This window comes from Grammomys surdaster, unplaced genomic scaffold, assembly GCF_004785775.1.
Source record: "Grammomys surdaster isolate TR1022 unplaced genomic scaffold, NIH_TR_1.0 141, whole genome shotgun sequence".
NCBI lineage: Eukaryota > Metazoa > Chordata > Mammalia > Rodentia > Muridae > Grammomys > Grammomys surdaster.
Window position 1 is genome coordinate 5,232,798 of NW_021604599.1, and position 19,529 is coordinate 5,252,326.

At 43.8% G+C, this 19,529-nt stretch overlaps 1 protein-coding gene across 2 annotated transcripts in view; it reads left to right on the plus strand.

Annotated features, from left to right (window-relative positions):
* The window catches only part of Pum3 (pumilio RNA binding family member 3), a 33,071-nt gene extending 20,671 nt beyond the window's left edge, over positions 1–12,400 (plus strand). For both annotated transcript variants that reach the window (XM_028764105.1, XM_028764104.1), the window contains exons 14-18: positions 2,912–3,054; positions 3,620–3,842; positions 6,236–6,323; positions 8,310–8,400; positions 12,141–12,400. In XM_028764105.1, the coding sequence (XP_028619938.1) occupies positions 2,912–3,054; positions 3,620–3,842; positions 6,236–6,323; positions 8,310–8,400; positions 12,141–12,273 (678 nt within the window). In that variant the 3' untranslated portion in view covers positions 12,274–12,400. The remainder of the gene's footprint in view (positions 1–2,911; positions 3,055–3,619; positions 3,843–6,235; positions 6,324–8,309; positions 8,401–12,140) is intronic.
* Positions 12,401–19,529: the final 7,129 nt, after the last annotated feature.

Here is a 19,529-nt window from a genome sequence, read left to right on the forward strand (position 1 = left end):
CGTGGTGATGGTTAGTATTTCTTACACTCTTAAAAACTATTTTTGGACCTCATATGTGTAGTTTATTTGGTAGAGTGCTTTTCTAGTATCCATTAAGCCCTGGGCTCCATACCTAGCACCACATAAACCAAGCATGGTAGTACAGGCTTTTAGTAGTTCTAGCACTTAAGTAAGAGGGTGAAGGCAGAAGAAGAGGAAGGTCCAGGTTATCCTTGGCCACAAAGCAGCTCTGAGGCCAGCCTTGGGATACATGAAACCCTGTCTCAAAAACAAAAAACAAATCATTTTTGGAGGGGTTTGTATGTAGTTGATTGTGGGAGCACGTGGGCAGTGACAAGAGGCTTGACTTCAGTCCCTAGCACTGGAAACCCAGACCAAACAGCAACAACAAGCAGAGAAATCCCAGGAGTTACTCTTTCATTTATATTGGCTTTTGCTATCCCATATATAAGAATTCTTAATCACATCTGTGTGTTCTAGTTTCATTTCTGTAGCTTTGAAAATTAAACAGCCGGGCGGTGGTGGCGCATGCCTTTAATCCCAGCACTTGGGAGGCAGAGGCAGGTGGATTTCTGAGTTCGAGGCCAGCCTTGTCTACAGAGTGAGTTCCAGGACAGCCAGGGCTACACAGAGAAACCCTGTCTCGAAAAACCAAAAAAAAATAAAGAAAAGAAAAAAGAAAATTAAACATGAAAACCAAACTTAGGAAGAAAGGGTTAAATAAACCCAAATAGGCTTAGAGTTGACAGGTTCAGCCTCTTGTTGTGGAGAAGTCAGGGAAGGAACTCAAAGCATCACATCCGTCATCACTAACAGAATAAAGGTGTGGATTCTTGCTTGTCGTTAGCTAGTTTTTTTCTTATTGTGGTCATTACCCCTATACCTAGGGAATGGAGCTTCCCAACGTGGATTGGGTTTTCCTGCATCAACTAACAGACAAGACAATTTGCCCAGTCATACCCACAGGTCATCCTGTTCTTGATAACTCTTTAGTAAGACTCTCTTTCCAGATGATTCTAGACTGTCAAATTGACAGTGAAACTAAGCAGTAGAGTTCTTTGACGACATTCCTACCCAGACACTAAAACCCCCTCGTTGCTGGGTTTTCTCTTCAGAGTAATTGGCTTTACCAAAATGCCAGGTTGAAATCATAGGCTTATAATCACTCTTTGCTTCCTAAGGCCAGTTGCCAGGTAGTGCCTTCTGACCTCTCAGCTGCAACTCTGCCGCTCCCTTGAAACTTTCCTCAGGTCACTTTTATTCATATTTTAGCAGTTAACTGTCATCTGGCAGGACTTAAAACTTAGAAATGCCCATAGACCAGATGTTTGCATGAGTGAGATGGACTAGGTGTTCAATAAAGAGGGAGGTTGGGGACTAAGACTGGAGAGAGTACATACGCTGAGTGCAGCTAAGGGTAGGCTTTGGAGTAACGCCTTAAAGTATATTCTTAAAGTACTCAGGCTTCCTAGTCATCTAGCCTTCCCTTGGCTCTTCTGTTGGTATCTATTACTTGAGTCTCTTCTATTTGTTTTTAACTTTCCATTAATTCTCTTGCCTGTTCTGCTAGATTTTAGCTCCCTGTGGCTAAAGTAGTTAAAGAGCAGGCTGGGGACTGGAGCAGTGCTTAAGAGCACTGCCTGCTCTTCCAGAAGACCCAGGTTCAATACCCAGCTCATAGTGCTGTAACTCTAATGCCAGTGGATCTGACGCCCTCTTCTGGCTTCTGCAGGCTCTGCATGCATATACTGCACAGACATACATGCAGACAAAATACCCATACACAAAATACATTTTTTAATTCTTAAAAAAAAAAATAAAACAAACCAGGGGGTGGAGAGATGGCTCAGAGGTTAAGAGCACTGAAAAACAGACCTGAGTATGTATTATCTTAAGAGAACTTCTTCCTTTCAGAGGAGGTGTATGCTTTTTTTTTTTTTTTTTGGATCTGACAAATTTGGGGTCATGTTTAGGACTAGTCAGATCCTTGCTTCTAACCCTGACCTGTAAATTTAGCAAGTGAGCTAGTACTCTCTGTAGCTCCAGGTAACTTCCGCTCAGTTGTGTGTGGATTTGAACATTTATAAAGGTTGTCATAGGAAACAAGAATGTTGTAACAAAGTAATGATGAATTTCCTTTGCATCTTCTGTTAACAGTTGGGGGCGTGTAAGTTCACACACACTGATAACCCCAGCATTCAGTTCGAGGCCTTTTTCCAGGCTACCTAGCAAGAACTTGTCTCTAAAAATAAAGTAAGATAAATACAGGAATTCAGTGACTTTCTGTTGTAGATTTGCTCAGGCTGGGGTCAAGCAGAATCACTTCAGACCTAACCCTGGCAGCGCTGATGCCAGCTCATAGGGTGGTAGGCATCCTCTTGCTGGATTATTTTCCCATCTCCCTGTTTGTATTTTTCATTGTAGTAAAAACAGCCTTCGTTTGCTGTGAATAAGCAACCTAGCTAAGCCTTTATACACTTTGTGATTAACAGAGCTGCTTCCTCTCTCCTGTCTCAGCAGGGAGGTTCTGAGGTATGTGCTTCATCAAGGCACATGCTACATTAAGTGCTCCTACAGATTGACTCTCCACTCAGATCACAGCAGGTGCTGTCCTAAGTAATAGCGGCCCAAAACATACTCACAATGAGTGGAGGTAGCTCTTCTAACTTTAGAAAGTCCTTGGATTTGACCAGTTAGTTTAAACAGGTTGTTCAATAATGATGGCCACAGTAGAGACTTAACTATTCTGAAAGTAATTCTTTGTGCTTTGATAAGACATGTCAGAATTGAGGTCACTAGTGACATGAGTGAAGTGAGGAAAACACCCAGAGTGTGTTCTTCATCCCCATCATATCTCAGCGGCACTCTGAGAATTCAGTAAACAGTGGACGTTTCTGTTTTCGTTATCTAGGAAATCATCAGTTCCTTGCCCAGCATAGTTAATGACAAATACGGAAGGAAAGTTCTGTTGTACTTGTTGAGCCCCAGAGATCCCGCCCACATGGTGCCAGAGATCATCCAGCTTCTGCAGAAGGGTGATGGCAACGCGCACAGGTGAAGGCTGGCTCATGACTCCAAGAAATCTTCACAGATCCTCTCTCCCTCCCTCCTAAAACTTCTTAGCGAATACCATAGTCTCAAGAGCCACCTTGAAGGAAATGGCAGTATCGGGCTGAAAGAACACAACTGAACACCTACCTGGCACACAGTAGGCATTCAAGTGTATAGGTTGCTTTTTGTTTTACTTTCAAAGTTCCCAGTATCTTAGACTTTAATGACCTGAGAGCATCTATAAAGTACTCCGAACATACCCTGCTCCCATGGTGACTTGTCACTGTTTGGTTGAAGATTGGCTAGGTTGAGAATGATGACTTGTTTGTGACTGTGGTGTAGAAAGCAGCTTCCTTTACTGAAGTCTTGCTCTGTGCCAGGTAGTGTTCAGATCCTGGGAATGGAAAGATGATGCCTAGTCTGCCCTTCACTCACACACTGGTCACATGCTTGCCAGAAGGACAGATAGTTAAGGGAGATGGTGCCCTGGGCTATGATAAGTTCCTAGATATTTGTGATAACAAGATTGGTCACTTAGCTTACCACCTCATTCAACATATTCCAACAGTAAGAAGGACACGGCAATCCGCCGGCGGGAGCTCTTGGAGTCCATCTCTCCAGCTTTGCTGAGCTACCTACAAGGACACACTCAAGAAGTGGTGCTGGATAGGTCTGCGTGTATTCTGGTGTCTGACATCCTGGGATCTGCTACTGGAGATGTCCAGCCTGCTATGGATGCCATCGCTGGTCTGGCAGCAGCAGAATTGTATCCTGGTGGCAAGGATGGAGAGGTGATGTACTGTTGATTATAGTACCAGCAGGAGAGCCCTAGGGTCCTAGAAAATCCAGTCATGGAGACTGCAGAGTGTTAACAGTAATGCCAAGAGTCCACTTAAAAACAATAATTCGGAGCACCATGGTGATAGTACTTGTCTTCCCCAGAGTGCAGTGATCCTGTGTGCCTACAGACACAGGCTATGACTCATGGTTTGCCCTGTGCTCCATCAATTCAAAGCCTAACTCATTCCTGTGCCCCAGTTCTCCTTAAAGTCTTCCCTAATTTCGTTTGACTCATTACAAAAGACTCACTCAGCCAAGTGCATCCCCACAAACCTAGACTTCAGTCTTGAGAGATTGAGGTAGGAGAAACAGGAGTGCAGTGTCATCCTCTTCTCCACGTGGAGTCAGGGCCAGACGGAGCTAGATGAGGCTGTCTCAAACAAACAATAGAGTTGCTCATTCTGATCATTCTTGTTTATATTTACATGGGCATGGTGTGATTCCACATTGCATCTTAAGTTCACAGATTGCATGTACCTTGTTAGTGCTATACAACAGGCAGTACCATCGTCCTCAGTACCCCAAAAGCTTTCGGAAGACACACTGTTTAAGTACGATAGTTATTTAAGTTAATACCGAAACAAAAACTGTAAAGGACAATCGTGGGTTCTAAGGGGTTGTGTAAGACCCAGCTTGTCCCCAGGTAGCCTTCCTGGAAATGGAAAAAGCTATGTTGAGCCCTGAAGGGTTAGCAGCTCAGCCAAGAATGGTGGAGAGAAACTCGTGGGCTGCAGGGAGGCTGTACTGCAGTCGTTAGGAGCCCACGACTTGTGTTTTCGAATCAGCAGGCAGACAGAGTTAGGCAGGGCTGGTCGTACTGGCCTTTGTCCTGTGCTGGCTTGTAAGCTCCTGGAGCTCTGAACTAGCGGCTGCTTACAGGGAACCACCAATTTTTTTTTTTTTTTAATCTTTGACCTCTGCTGTCAGTTAGTCTCACAAAAGTCTTTATGTGCTAAATAGAGTACCCTTTCATTACGATCCCTGGCATTGCTCAAGGATGTAAAATAAGCTGTTCAAGTTCTAAGCCTTTCATTCATTAATTGAAAAAGCAATAAATCTGTCAGGAATGCTTAAAGAGATACTCAAAGATGAAATGACAGACCCTGCCCTTAGAGTTTGGAATCCATTGGACAGACATGTACGTGTCACGTTTAGGCATACCTTTATGTTAGCTGAATGCTAACATCTGCATTTTAGTTCAGTCCCAGGGATCTGTGTAGTTCTGATGACAGTCCATAGGCTCCACATAATGGAATGCCTTGTGGTAGTAGCACTGGGTTGTCACAGTGCAATGTTGTGCTGCACCGGGCAGTCTGCCTCCTGTCGAGCTCCTTTGCTCTGCCACCGTTCCCTGTTATGTTCTGGTCATAGCCAGCTTCCACATCCATAGCACTTCCTCACATGAGTCTCAGGCAGCAAGGAAAGCAAGAGAATGAGGCCTTTTCTTGTTGGCTAGAAGACCATCTCCAGCCAGGCTTTTCTGCCATATCATTGGCAAAAATTGGTCTGAGTCACAACTGCTTCCAGACCAGTCTGGCAGAGTGACTGGATGACCAGGATTGCTTTAAACCATTGAGGATGTAGTCCTGAGAACACAGCGAAGCCTTTAGAGGAAACAGGCTGGGGGCTACCTGTTGAGTGAGTAGTCCAGCATCTTTTTCACAGCAGTTACTCATTCCATCTGTAGCCATGGGTCTAGTCTGGCACTCAGCCATGTTAATACCCACCCGAATTTGATTCTGAATTAAAAGGATGCATGGTATTGAGTGTCTTGCATGCTTTTGACACATGGATTGGTAGAGACAAGTGGGTTGTCAGCTGAAGCTCAGGCCCCTGCCTTCCCGGAGCAGATCTGATGAATGTGATGAAATACTGCTATCTATGGAAATAGTGCTCATTTGTTCTCCTCCTAAGTGCAGGGAGACCACCGTTACTGTGGGAACCGTTGATAAGGCCAGCAAGTAAGCTGTGGAATGTTTTCTTGGCCTGCTGAGTAGGTCATGGTAGTGAATAATACTTACACACCATGTAGCATTCTCCCCAGAGGTCTCTTTGTATCTTAGAACAGTGTTGCCATGGGAAGAGTGGACAGATTCACCTGATTTTTAGATGAACATTGTATATTGCTGTTCAGACAAACTCAAAGTCCTGAACTGCCTTGTAGGAGCTGTGATCTCCTCTTTAGCTATCTGTTGCTCCCTGGGTATGTGATGGGCATCCTGGGTAAAGATTTCTTAAAACTGAAACTTAGCTGCATCCGTGTCTACACATGGGGTAGAGACAGGCTCAGGACCAGAGGTAGCCGGTAGCTTTTGAAGTAACAGCGTTTCGGGTTCTGTTGTAGCTTCATGTCGCTGAGCATCCTGCTGGACATCTGGTTCTCAAATGGTTAATAGAGCAAGATAAGAAGATGAGAGACAATGGGAAAGAAGGTAGGCTATGCAGCTTATCCTGTGTGCGTGTGTCTTACATGGAACTGTTGCATTTCTTGACTTTATTCTGACCATTTAGGTTCAGGTACGATTTGCCAAGTATGTAGAAATCATGCCTGTGAATACGTAAGGAAGGATTACATTTCAAGGGCTGGGCTACAGCTCACTAGTAAACTGCTTGCCTACCGCAAACACAGTGGCTGGAAAAGCTCTGAGCTGAGGTCATGGATTTGTTTCTGGAGACAGCTTCCAGTGCAGGGCGTGGGGCGGGACCATCATCTCTCATTCTCTGTCTTAAAATGAAGACCTGGGACTGGGTTTTGCTGCAATTTCATTATTGAGAAGATTGATGCTTGGTTTAGGTAAGATTGACAAGTTACTTATTTCCAAACATTTTTCTAATGATTTTTCATAATTAAAATACCCAAAGCCCTAAAATGTGATTGTTGGGCTGGAGTGCTTGTTGTTTTCAAGCATAAATAAGTGTGTCTGTTTTTCTGGGTTATGCATTGCTGTGTGACAAGCCACCTCTGCTTAGTGGTTTGGAGCTCGTCTCTGTCTACCTCTCAAGGCTCCTTGTTGGAGGTTGGAGTGTACCCACCGTTAGAGTAGCTCAGTCACTGGACCGCCAGTGTTGGCCGCACTTCCTTGTCCTAGACTACTTGGGCTTGCACACATCATGGTGGTTGTTTTCATTTATTTTTTTATTTTTTTTATTTGTGGCATGTATGTTTATGACTATGGACATAGCATGTCATGGCACATGTGTGGAGGGCAGAGGACAGCTTCAGATGTCAGTCCTCATTCGTCTACCTTGTTTGAAACAGAATTTGTCTTTTGTGATCTGTCGCTCCATATGCTAGACTAGCTGGCCCCTGTGCTTCTCGGGGGCCTATTTCTACATCTCATCCCACCTAGGAATATTGGAATTCTAGGCATGGGAATATAATAATAGCAACCTCCCCAGCAGTAATAAGTTGTAGGAGTCTGAGTTCAGGTCCTCAGTGCTTATGCAGAAGCCCTTCCCCAGTCCCAGGGCTTGATTCTTAGATGGAGTATTTCAAGGAAACACAGCCCACGTATGCTTAGAGGCCATCTCATGTCACTCCTGCCGAGTTTTATTGGTCCAGGCAGCGAGGCCGCCCAGATTCAACAGAAGACTTAGAGTCCACCCTTAATGGGGGACTGGCAGCATCTAGAAATACACGCAGTGGGGAACATCTTGTTTTTACCACCTTTGGAAAGCAGACAGCCTCACTAGCTGCCCCTGTTTACCATGAAGAGCTAAGTGTGCTCCGTGTGTATCTCTGAATTAATTACTACATATACACAGTACCTACTGGAGATTTTTCCTGTCAGCATAGGTCATCCTTTCCTTTCTAAGTCCCAGTCATGAGAATTCCCCCACTGGCTGAGAATGAGCTGCACGTAGAGGGCACCGTGAATAACAGGCTAAGACTTTGGAAATAGAATTACAGATGTGTTTGGGATGGAGGAATCGGGTAGCCTGAAACTCACGGCAGTCTCCTGGCCTCAGCCTCCAGAGCCCGGACAACAGGCCATGTGGCTACAAAAGCATTACAGAGAGAAATTGCCATGAGTAAGCCAAGTGTTCATTCTGTAGCCACTAGCCACATGACTAGTCCCTTCTGTAAAGGGAACTGACTTGGGCTATAGGTGAAGTGATACTGTCAAACATTTACTTGCTGAGTAGGTCAAGGTTAAATCATTAAATATTACAAAGAAATACAGATGTGACCAAATGATCTTTTTAAAAATAATTTGTTAAATTTTAAAAATATTTGGATAATTATTGCTAAAAATAGATTGGAAGTTGCATCAGAGTTAAGAAAATAGGCTGTATTAACAGTACTAGATCTATACTAGAATTTTAGCGTTTATAGGTGAGGGTTGTTTTTACTAACTTAAGGGGATAGAGATGGGGATGTGCATGTGGTGATCACTAAGTATCAGTCTACTTTACAGGTTGTTTTGCAAAAACCCTTGTAGAGCACGTTGGTGTGAAGAACCTCAAGTCCTGGGCCAGCGTCAACCGAGGAGCCATTATTCTTTCCAGGTTAGTAGTTGTATCATATAACACACAGGGACACTTAGTTCATTTCTTTCTTTTTCTAGAATTTATTCCCAATAATGTGGGATTACCCCATCACTCTTAGTCTAGACAAATATTAGAAAGAACTTGTAGAGGCAGTGAGACAAAGGCATTTGCCAGTTAGCTTGACTACCAGAGTTGCATCCCCAGGCCCCACATGATACAAGGAGAGAAGTCCTGCGAGTTGTCCTCTGACCAGTACTCTCACGCTGAGGCAAGGAGCTTTGTGTGCTCGCTCAGACACAGTCAGATGGGACTTTAAATTTTCTTTAAAAGCAAATATAGCTCTTCAGTCCTCAGATTTAAGTGTCATCTCTGGGTGTTAGAATCACAGAATTTTACGTTTGCAGTGTACATAGTTTCACGACATTTGTAAGTTTGACCAAAATATAGTTATATTGTTTCTTAATGAGTAAGATGTATGCCTCTGGAAACTGTCACAAAGCTGTTTAAGTCAAACCTAACTTTATAGTTTATTTTCTTTTGTTGTCTTTAGTGATTCCAGATTGATACAGGATTTGTTAAACTACAAGAAGTCGATGTGTAAATAGAGGCCCTGCTTATAGATCACTCTCTGGACTTGGTTTTGTTGAGTTTGTAATGTATAGATCATTGTTTAAAATGTTCACTTTATAATATCTGTGTGCTTGGTTTTCTTCTGCTATGTTGCTGCCTGTCCTGATTTGCTTTTCAATTATAAAACACTGGCCAAAATCAACTTTGGGGAGGAGTTTATTTTAATCTTAGAACTCCTGGGTCACAATCCATCACTGAGCAGTGTCAGGGCAAATGCGTAAGGCGTGGAGCTGAGACAGTGAACAGATGTTGCTTACTTACTAGTTTGCTCCCAGGTTTACCTTCAGCTACTTTTCTTGCCTGGCCCAAGGCCACCTACTGGGGATGGCACTTGCCACTGTGTGCTGGGCCCTCCTACATCAATTAGCAAGAAAGTGATCCATGGCCAGTCTGTTGGAGGCAATTCTCCAGTTAAGATTTCCTTTTCAAGTTGACAGAACTAGCCAGCACATTTACTGACAATGAGAAAATGGGTCCTCCAGTTTGTAGCTTCCTCCTTATTTGTGGAACTGGCTGTCCAGCCTAGCTGTGTGATTTGTAAACATTCGCCTCAGTATTCCAATACATGATTTGATCTACTGTAGATAGATGAGAATTTGTTTTTAAGTCAGTCGTTTTATTTGACTGTATGTTATTACATGTAGATTAGTCTTTCTGTTTCTTAGTAAAATGAGTTAATATTCTAGGGGATGTTAGAGTCAGAACCCATTAGCTGCAACAGGAACTTTTTTGACCTGCATTTCTGTACCAGGCCTTTGGAGTGTTAATGCCTACTGACATATGCTTTCATTCTGCCCAACTAAGTGGAAATTTCACCAATGCCATGATATTAATGTGTAAAATGTGCTTATCAGCCAACACTCCCTAGGGTAGATCAGACATGAGAATGATCCAGTGTGTTTCTTGTGGAGCTTTGCCTGAAACTATATGGAGACATGTAATGTTTAAGGTTCTAAACAGAAGTTCAACTGTTATATGGCTTCAAATGCAGTCTTCATGTTTGCTGGATACTTGAGTAGCATTTGTTTGCCAAAATTCCCTGCCTGTTTAGTTAGAATTCTAGTTAGAGTGTGTGTTTTCTTATGGGACTATTTAATGTTGTTGTTTGTTCACAGTTGGTATTTGGTTACTGAAGGAACATTGTGGGTGGAAAGGAAAGAGCCTTGTATGCTGGCTGAGGAATGACAGTGTAGAGTAGAGTTCTTTAGCAGCTAGGAAAGTAGGCCTTAGTCAGTCTACCTGGGCCTGGAGCCCTGCTTGCTAGATGGCTTGAAAAGCCATTGAGCTTTCCTGGTTTTTCTTGGTTGTAAAGCAAAAAGTTAGTAATCTTAAAGTTACTTTGAAAACAAGGCATGTATAGTGCCTTTCACTGTGTCTGTGTGCAACATACTTACTAGCTGCTAACTTGTAGTAACATTGTGTACCATGTGGCTGTTTAGCCAGGGTGCTAACATAAGGACACTGAACAGCTCTGCATCTGTTGTCATCTCCTGTGAGCTGTAGGATGCTTAGGATGCTGCCTAGTTAACACACCTTTCTTGTTACTGATATAAATGCAAGTTACTGGGATCAGGGGCTTTTGAAAATGCCAAGTGATCTCCTTCTAGTTGAATATATTTCAGAGGTGGACATTTAAATGTAGTCCTAAAGAACTTGTAGAGAAAAGGAAGTTTGGGCCCGGTGGACTGCAGTCAGGTGTCTGGGACCCAGCCCTGTTTAATGGGTCCCATTTATTGAGTGTTTACTAAGTATCAATCTCTAGCTTTAAAAACAAAACAAAACAAAACAAAACAAAAAACAAACCATTCCTCTGGGAACTTGGGGTCTAGCTCAGTGGCTAAATATGGGCTTAGTGTGAGTGTGGGTTTAGCCTGAGTATGACTCAGCTTGGCAGCAGAATGCAGCCATAAATGTATATAGTCAGTTGTGGAATCTCTGAGATCCTGGATTCAGTTCTTCAATCAAAAGCAAGCAACCTGAAGGAGAAGGTGAATTCTTTGTTAATCCTATTCTGCAGACCAGAAAACTGAGGCTAAGACAATCACCCTGCTCTGAGTTACTGGCAGAAGGCAGCTTCTGGCCTAATCAGGGACATTATAAGGCAAAGCCCTTCCACTTCCACAGCATAGTATGTTGTAGGTGTAGAGCTCAGTGACAAGGTCAGCAAACTCTGCTTTCCTCCCATGCTTTGTCTGCCGCACCTCTTCACTAGGGTGAGTTCATCTATGTAGCCATCTGAATCCATACCGTGCCGTGCTGTCTGTAAATGAGTAAACAAAACCATATGGTCTCTGCTTTTGAGATTGTCACCAAGATAACACAGTGTCCTCCTGTCTTAGTCACTGTTTATTGCTGGGGTGGGGGGGATCACCAAGACAACTAATAAAAGAAAAAGGTTTTGGGGGGGAAGGGGGGGTTGCTTACAGTTTTAGAAGGTAAGTCCATGACCATCATGGCAGGGAGCATGGCAGCATGCAGGCAGGCAGACATGATGCTGGAGCAGCAGCTGAGAGCTCACGTGTAGTCCATAGGCAGAAGACAAGGATGAGCAAGACTGAGTGTCTAATATGGACTTTTGAAACCACAAAGACTACCCCAAAGGCTCTACCTCCTGATTCTTCCCAAACAGTTCCGCCAACTGGGAACCAAACATTCAAATATGAGCCTAAATCACCACGCCTGCCAAACAATGTTAGGGCGGGATCCAAGTACATCAGGAGATCATCGAAATCAATGAAATCTTATCTCAGTGACTCCGCCCACAAGATTATGAAGCATTTTCATAGTTTCGGAATGTGGACTGCTCTCATTTGGTGACTTTTAATTCTTTTAAACTACATCTATTTGTTCATTTACTGGGTCGAGGTTATCTGTATACACACACATGCCACAGCACACATGAATGAGGCAGGAAACAAGTTGCTCTAGCCGGTTTTCCTCTGCCACCATGTGGGTTCCACCTGCTGAGTCATCTTGGTGGCCCTCATCTGGTAAATGTTTAAAAATCTGTGAAATGCACTGTCCAGGAGGTGACTGAACAATGAATTGGTTACACTGTCAGTGTGAGTTGTATTGCTGATTCAAGGCTTATATGAAATTTAATTTTTTAATCCTTTTCCTCCCTCTAGCCTTCTTCAGAGTTGTGACCAAGAAGTTGTAAACAAAGTCAAAGCTGGACTGAAAACCCTGATCCCTACCTTGGAAAAAAACAAAAGCACCAGCAGAGGCATCCAGACTCTGCTTGAGAAGCTGACTGCATAGGCATGCAGGATGGGCAAGCAGGAACCCGCTTCCCAGAGAAGGGCAGACTCTATCATACTCATAACTGGATGCTCTGTGCATGTATTTGTTAAATGACCTATTTATATAAAATTGTTTCTAAAACAGACCTTTGGTTTGCTGTCAACTGTCTGGTCTGTCAGACTGTGTGCTACACAGATCACAGTGTGACAGTGATGCGGAAGGGATATGATGGGCCCCGATGTGTGCTCTGTGGTTGAATGGCTTGATTTAGGAAAGGAGACAGCTATGACATGAAGTTCAAACAGAGTGTGTATAGTGGGTGCAGTAAAATGATCTGAACCCCAGGAAGCCTGTGGCCAGGGCAGCCTGCGTTGGGGACAGACTGTTTCTTCAGCTACTATGCAGACTGAGTTCTATCAGGTTTGCTTTGGAAGCGCTCTGGTAAGTCGAGCACATGGAGGGAAGTGTGCTAGAGGAATTAGGAGATGATGGGACTTCGCTGATGTCAAGGTTGCTGGGGAAGTCTGATCTTTGTGTTTGGGCCTTCAGGGTAAATACCTTCCAAGTAGGATGAGGACATTGTCCCTTGGAACAGTCCCTAAAATAGTCATAGCCTATAGCGTGACTGAAAGGGGGAGCTGTAGAAATACGTTGGAGTGTAGAGGTTTGAGTGCAGGTAGTGTGTTTGGTCTTTTAAAAGTGCAGTTGGCTTGCAGCAGCAAAGCTGGAGATCTGTAGACCACGAGAGCTCATGAGAGAAGTCATGTAGCAGGAGTTGTCAGTACACAGGCCTGACCTTGCTGCTCTGGGCGTCTGATGATGTAATGAGGAGGCCATCTGGTCTGTAAGGTTTAGGCCCTCTGGGGAATTGGCTGTGCCTTGCCTGTCCCAACTTAAGGTTCCAGGACTACTAATGCCCCTTCTGGGACTCTCCTGCCCTTCTCGTGCTAAGGCGTAGTAAGCCCTTTCCAAAGGCGTGACACCTGCCACTGTTGGTTGGATCCTCAAGGAAGGTGGGCATGGATTGAGGAGGAAAATGGGGAAAAGACAATTTTTTGATTTGCTTCTGTGTGATTAACATATCATGATCTGGGTTTGAGTTCTCCATAGAAAGGACCGTTTAGAGACATAAGGGTTGGGGGTGCTACATGTTTATTCTGTAAAAGTGAAAAGATAAACACGTACATAATTTGAAAAGTGCTTTTGTGCAGCTTGTAGAAAAAGCAGCTCTTTCCTCTGCAGCCCTAACTCACACTCCATAGTGACTTGAGTTCTTAGCTCTGGTAGATTTCTAAACATGCAGTATGAAGTCCCGGTACCTAAAACGTATATATTCAAATACACAACGAAGAGCAAGTTTGTTTTTGTTTTTTCTAGTCATGTTATCACTATGTAGCTCTAGCTGTTTTGAAATTTATTATGGGGACCAAACTGGCCCCAAACTCAGAGATCTGCCTGCCTCTGTCTCCTGGGTACTGAGATTAAAGATGGGTACCGCTGTGTCCAGGTGAGGACACAGTTTCTTGCATGACTAAACTCAAGACAGGAGGTAGCATTTCTTTTTATATTTTCAGTGAAGTTTTATAAAAATCACATCTCTTAGCAAGCCAATCTCTTGTAATAGTAAATCTTGGGCTGGCAAAATGGCTCAGTGTACACCTGTAAACAAGCCTGACAATCGGAGTTTGTTTCCTGGGACCCACTTGGTGGAAGGGGAGAACCATTCCCCCAGGTCGTCTTGTGACCTCCAGATAGGCACTGTAACGTGACTACATACACACTAAATGAGTATCAAATTTTTTTTAAGTTAAACCTTGCAGAGACATGTGCATTAGTTGAGAATAATGGTGACCAGAACATGAGGAAGGCTGGCTTGTGTGAGCATGCCTGTAATCCCAGGACTTGGGGGGCTGTGGCAGGAGGATCATGAGTTTGAAGCCAGCCTAGGCTAAAGTGAAAAAAGAGTAAAAGAACGTGATGTCTTAGAGAATCAGTTTATATGGAACCAATTACAGTGAACTAACCACAAACCATAAACTCCATCACTTGGGCTTGCAGTGTAGCTCTGTGGCAGAGAACTTGCCTAGCATGCAGGAGGCTAAGAGTTCTGTTTTCAGCAGCCCAAGAATGAAAATGCAAAGCTTGGCCACTTTGTGATGCTGCTTAACCAGGGAGACAGGTCACACCATGCTCTCTCCCATGAGAAGGGTCTAAATTTGAGACATCACCAAGGTGCTCCACATCCCTTAGCCTATGTTGTGGGGAGTGAAAGCAAGTGTGTTGTTGACATGAGTGTAGCTGGGTCAGTGATCCCAGTGTCAGCCCTGTGGAAGTTCCAAAGCCTCCCCTGGAGACTGCAGCTGTATAATAAACACACTGAGCTTCCCGGGTGCTGCAGCTTCTCCATCCAGTCCACCTGATCCCAGCTTTTCTCTGTCTTTTCTTCCCTCTCTATCCCTGCCATATTTCTAGGACCTTGCTGCACAGAGCAAAGCATTAGATGAATGCTTAAGATTTTCACATGAGTGGTCCCATCCAGGAGATGCAGTGTGCTGTTTGTCTAGTCTGCATTTTATGGGTAGTGCGAAGTGGCTATTCTGCACTCTAGCCTGCAAACCTGCTGTCCACCACACAGTGCCTTGGAGGGCATTGCTGATGCCTTCTCTCCCAGAGCTGTCAAAAAATGATGCTCCAGAGTCTTTCATAAAAAGAAACATTTCTCACTCATTTACGAAATTTTATTCAATAAGTAAGCATGTTTGTAAGCCCGTGGATGGATAGATAGAGCTTCAGGGATGTGGGAGTGAGAAATATTAGCCCATGTTCTGTTCTTAATTACATCCTGGGAAGACATGATTATCTCTTGGTGCCTCATGTGTTGAGTACTTGGGTGGGAGGTGATAACGGTCTGGTAAGGGTGTGAGAATCATCTGACTTTTCGCTCTTAATGACTACAATTAAGCACAATGAATAATTTAGATATTTTAAATCACTTCCAGATGCTTGAAATCAGACTCTCCTTTTAAGTTGAACTTGTCTTGCACTTAAAGCTCATGTTGCTAGCCCTATCCCTGTATCTGCTAGTGGATACAAGATGACATGGTATTGCTTATCAATAGCAGGCAGTGATGGGACTCTTAAAGACCAGCATCACAGCAGGAATGTGCTCTTTGGGAAGCATTTGACCAGATAGGAGTTTCTGTTTTCTTACTAGACCAACCATTCTGCCATTTGCATTTCAATATCTAAGCCAATTCTACATATGGAGCAGCTGGAAATAACAGCCTTCTGGGCATCTATCTTTGTCCATCTGACACCTGGCCAGCCCTTGAGTTTTGTCGTCATATTAGGTGAGAAAGAGGAGACCATTTATGACCTGCCCCAGCCCAGGAATCATGACCTCATGTACCTCAAATCACAATTGACTCTTTGGGGGAACAGTGATTGGTTAACAGACCAAAGGACGCCACTTAATTACTTAATTGTGAGCATCAAATCAGAATGTAAGACATTTGAGTTCTCCAGCTTAGGTGAGCAAAATAGTGAAAGATGCTCTCTCTGAATCCCAGGCTCCTTGGACCCCGGAACTGCAGCTGCTTGCAGGAGTATCACTATACTCCGTCACTTCCACTCTGCACACTTGAAAATGCAAATCTTTCAGTTGCATCTTAACAGTGATACATGACCATGGCCTATATTTTCTTGGTGATACGTAAGACAACAGAGGTGGGTTCAAGGTGTTAGAGCACAGTATTCTGCAGTTCCCTGCCTTCTCTGCAGCAGTCTGGTTTGCTCAGCCTCTCAGTCCTTGAAATCTTTATTGCTGGACCTTCCTATCACTTAGCAGGGTGAGATGGCATGGCTTCTGAAACATTTGCAGACAGAATCCACTGCTTTGGAAGAGGAAAACCAGGTGAAGTGAGAGGCAATAAAAGATATTGTCTGGGAGCACCAACCTGGAGCAACTGATTTGAAGCCTAGCCCTGCTGTTTGGTCTGCGGGAAGTTTGCACAACTTAGCTTCAGTTTGCTCAGTGATGAAATGAAGGAAAGGCGCACCTCCCCACATCTTTGTGAATATGAGATGAATTTGTGTATGTGAAGCACTTAGAACTGGACCTATCCCAATCAGGGGTCGTTCACAGCCAGGCTTCCTACACAAAAATAGGATCACTGGAGTTTGGAAGTTATTCTAAAGCTCCGGTGACAACTCTGAAGCTTGTGTCTTACAAGCAAAATAAACTCTAGCCTTTGGAGGTATTTGTGCCTCCCCTTTCCTGCATGCAGGAGTCTGCTGCATTCACTGTTTCAGCTATTGTCTAGGGTAAGAGTATCTGCAATACCCTCCAGCCTCTTCTGCCTGTGGGTTAGGAACCTGAAGGAACTCTGAACCCAAATAGAATCCTTTTGAAATGCAAATGATCTCGATAGAAATAGCACCTTGAGCTGTGGCTTGTCACAACACCTTCTTGTGAAGTCTATCAACCCCATTATGTAGATGGCATAGTGCAAGATTTGTTAGAAAGGTAGGCTGTTTCCATGGGGAAAAGGATGGGGGTAAGATGAGGTCACCTAGGCTCACTGGGTGAAGGTACAGAAGAGAAGTGGGGCCTTCCAGTGTCTTGTAGTCTTGGCCTCCAGAGGTCAAGTTTAAGTCAGTCAAGAGACAAGGCAGGGATAACCCTAGGTGGTGGTTTTGTAGCAGAAATAACTGTGGGTTTGTTTGTTTATTTATTTTGAGAGGGCTACCATAGGGGTCTGCCAACTGGCCAGCAATTGAGTCTGATCCTCGATTTCTTATTTATAAAGCAAAACGCTGCTTTAAGCCATCCTCTTACTTTCCTCAGGATCTGTTAGTGCAGTGCGGCCCTGATTCTGACCAAGCATGTGGGCAAGTGTTCCTCTCCGGAGCACTCCACTCATCCCTGTGAAGGTAGAAATAATGCCTGAAAGCTCTCAGGATGCTGTGGCGGGCGCATAGAGGCTGTGTGTGCGCAAAGATGCCTTGTGAAATGTTAGGCAGTCACATGTCTCTAGGCTTGTTTTAGACCCATATTACAGGGTTATAGGTTACAGATTTAAAAGAAAGACGGGAAAAAAAAACCACAAAAACAAAGTCTGTATGGCACAAGGGTCAAGATTTTCCCCATTCAAGAGCATGCTTGAACAATGTCTGCCTGTCTGTGTCTTTCTAAGGAAAGCATAGTTATTTGTAAAGTGGATGATATAACTAGGCTGCCTTGTCTAGCCTCAATAGAAAATGTACCTAGTCCATTGATATGCCAAGGTGGGTTGACATCCATGAGAGGCTCCCTATTTCTGTGAAGAAAGGGAGGACAGGAGAATGTCTCTCTCTCTCTCTCTCTCTCTCTCTCTCTCTCTCTCTCTCTCTCTGTGTGTGTGTGTGTGTGTGTGTGTGTGTGTGTGTGTGTGTGTTGGGGGAGGAAATAATGGAAACGAGGGAGGGAAGCTGGGATCAGGATGTAAAGTAAATAATTACTTAGAAAAACAACAACGAATGTGGAGGGTTAAGATGGTGTGTAGAACTATAAGCGTTAGCATAGGAAGCACCTGAGATGAGCTGGCCTGGAGAATTTACTCAGGTTGATCTAAGTTTGTCATCTTGTTCTAGGACCTCCATTATGTTTGTGTGTGTGATTTCAATCTACTATATCCTTTTAACTTCCTATACCGTCCTGCTTATTTTTTTAATTAATAAGTTATATGTAAATCATTGTATGCTTGTGTAAGGATGTAAGCCTTTTCTCACATTACAGTGATGTGTTTTGTTGTTTATATGTTTTCTGCTTTAAGTGTAATTATGTTATTTTTCAACCTTTTGGTTCAACCAAACCTAGACAACATTTGGCCCTGGTAAAAGGTAGGAGCCAGGCAGTAACTGATTGTCAAATAGAGAAAGCAAACTGCCCACTGCTGTTGTGTAGTCATCACCAATGCAGGAGTGGATATGCTGTGAACTGCCATTTTCTTGCATTCACATTGCATTTAAATTTGTTTTGAAGAAAATGTTTAAGAGTGACATTTCAGTTCCTGAGTGTCCTAGTTACTGCTCTGTTGCTATCATGAAGCACCATGACTTTGCTGCAATTTCAGAAGGTTAGTCCATGCTCATTGTGGCAGGAAGCATGGCAGCAGCCAGGCATGGAGCTAGAGCAGTAGCTGAGAGCTAACATGATCCACAAGCACTCAACAGAGAGAGTGAGGCTGGACCTGGTTGGGCTTTTGAAACTTCTAAGCCCACCACTTCCAACAAGGCCACACCTCCCCCAGCAAGGTCACACCTCCTCTACAAGGGTACACCCCGCCCCCAACAAGACCACACCTCCTAATCTTCAACATTCCTTGAGATGGGAACCAAACATTCAAAGACCTGAGCCTGCGAGGACCATTCTTATTCTAACCACAATGATGAACATTAAAGCTGCTTGTTTGGTTGAAAATTTTACCCTGAGGAACGAGACTTGCCTCTCATTAGAAAACCTAAGTCAGGGAACTTTGCCTGTATATAATTTAATGATAGGAGTGTTCGAGTCAAAAAAAGCACATACCATGCAGGGAACATTTGTTTCAGGGCTCAAGTGGGCAAAAAGCAAAACTGATATTCTATGAAAATGAAGAACAACTTAAAATATCTCTCTAGAGACGCTGTTTAAGGCCAAGACTAGAAACACAATCAAAAAAAGACACGAAGTCCCAGCAAGTAGGGAGGAATAAGTTTGCAGCCCATATTTAAGTCAGTTAGCAATAAAAATGAAAGATGGAAAAGCAAGTGTCTGTGTGTCTACATACAGTTCCTTAGCTCTCTCCCTGGGGCTTTTTGAATGGTTGCTTTTATTTCTGTATATGTAGATTCAGCCAACCCAAGATCAAAAATAGTTTTGAGACTGTAGCATGGATATCTCTGCCTAGCCTGTAACTTCTAATCTTCCTTCGTCTACTTCCCAGGGACTGAGATTACAGGCTTGACCACCATACCCTGTTTACGTGTTTCTGGGGCACAGATCCAGGGACTACTAGCCAGCTGATAACTATTTTCCAAATAGGAAAAGCATGCTTCTTGTATGCATGCCTGCTAAACAGTCTGCCAACTGAGCTAGATCCCCAGGCTCAGAAAATGGTCTTTAATGTTTTGTACAGGACCTGGGGATGTGGCTCAAATGGTAAAGTGCTTGCCACACAAGCATGAGGACATGAGTTCAAATCTTCCACCAACCATGTAAAGAGCTGAGTGTGGCAACACACAAATCCCAGTGC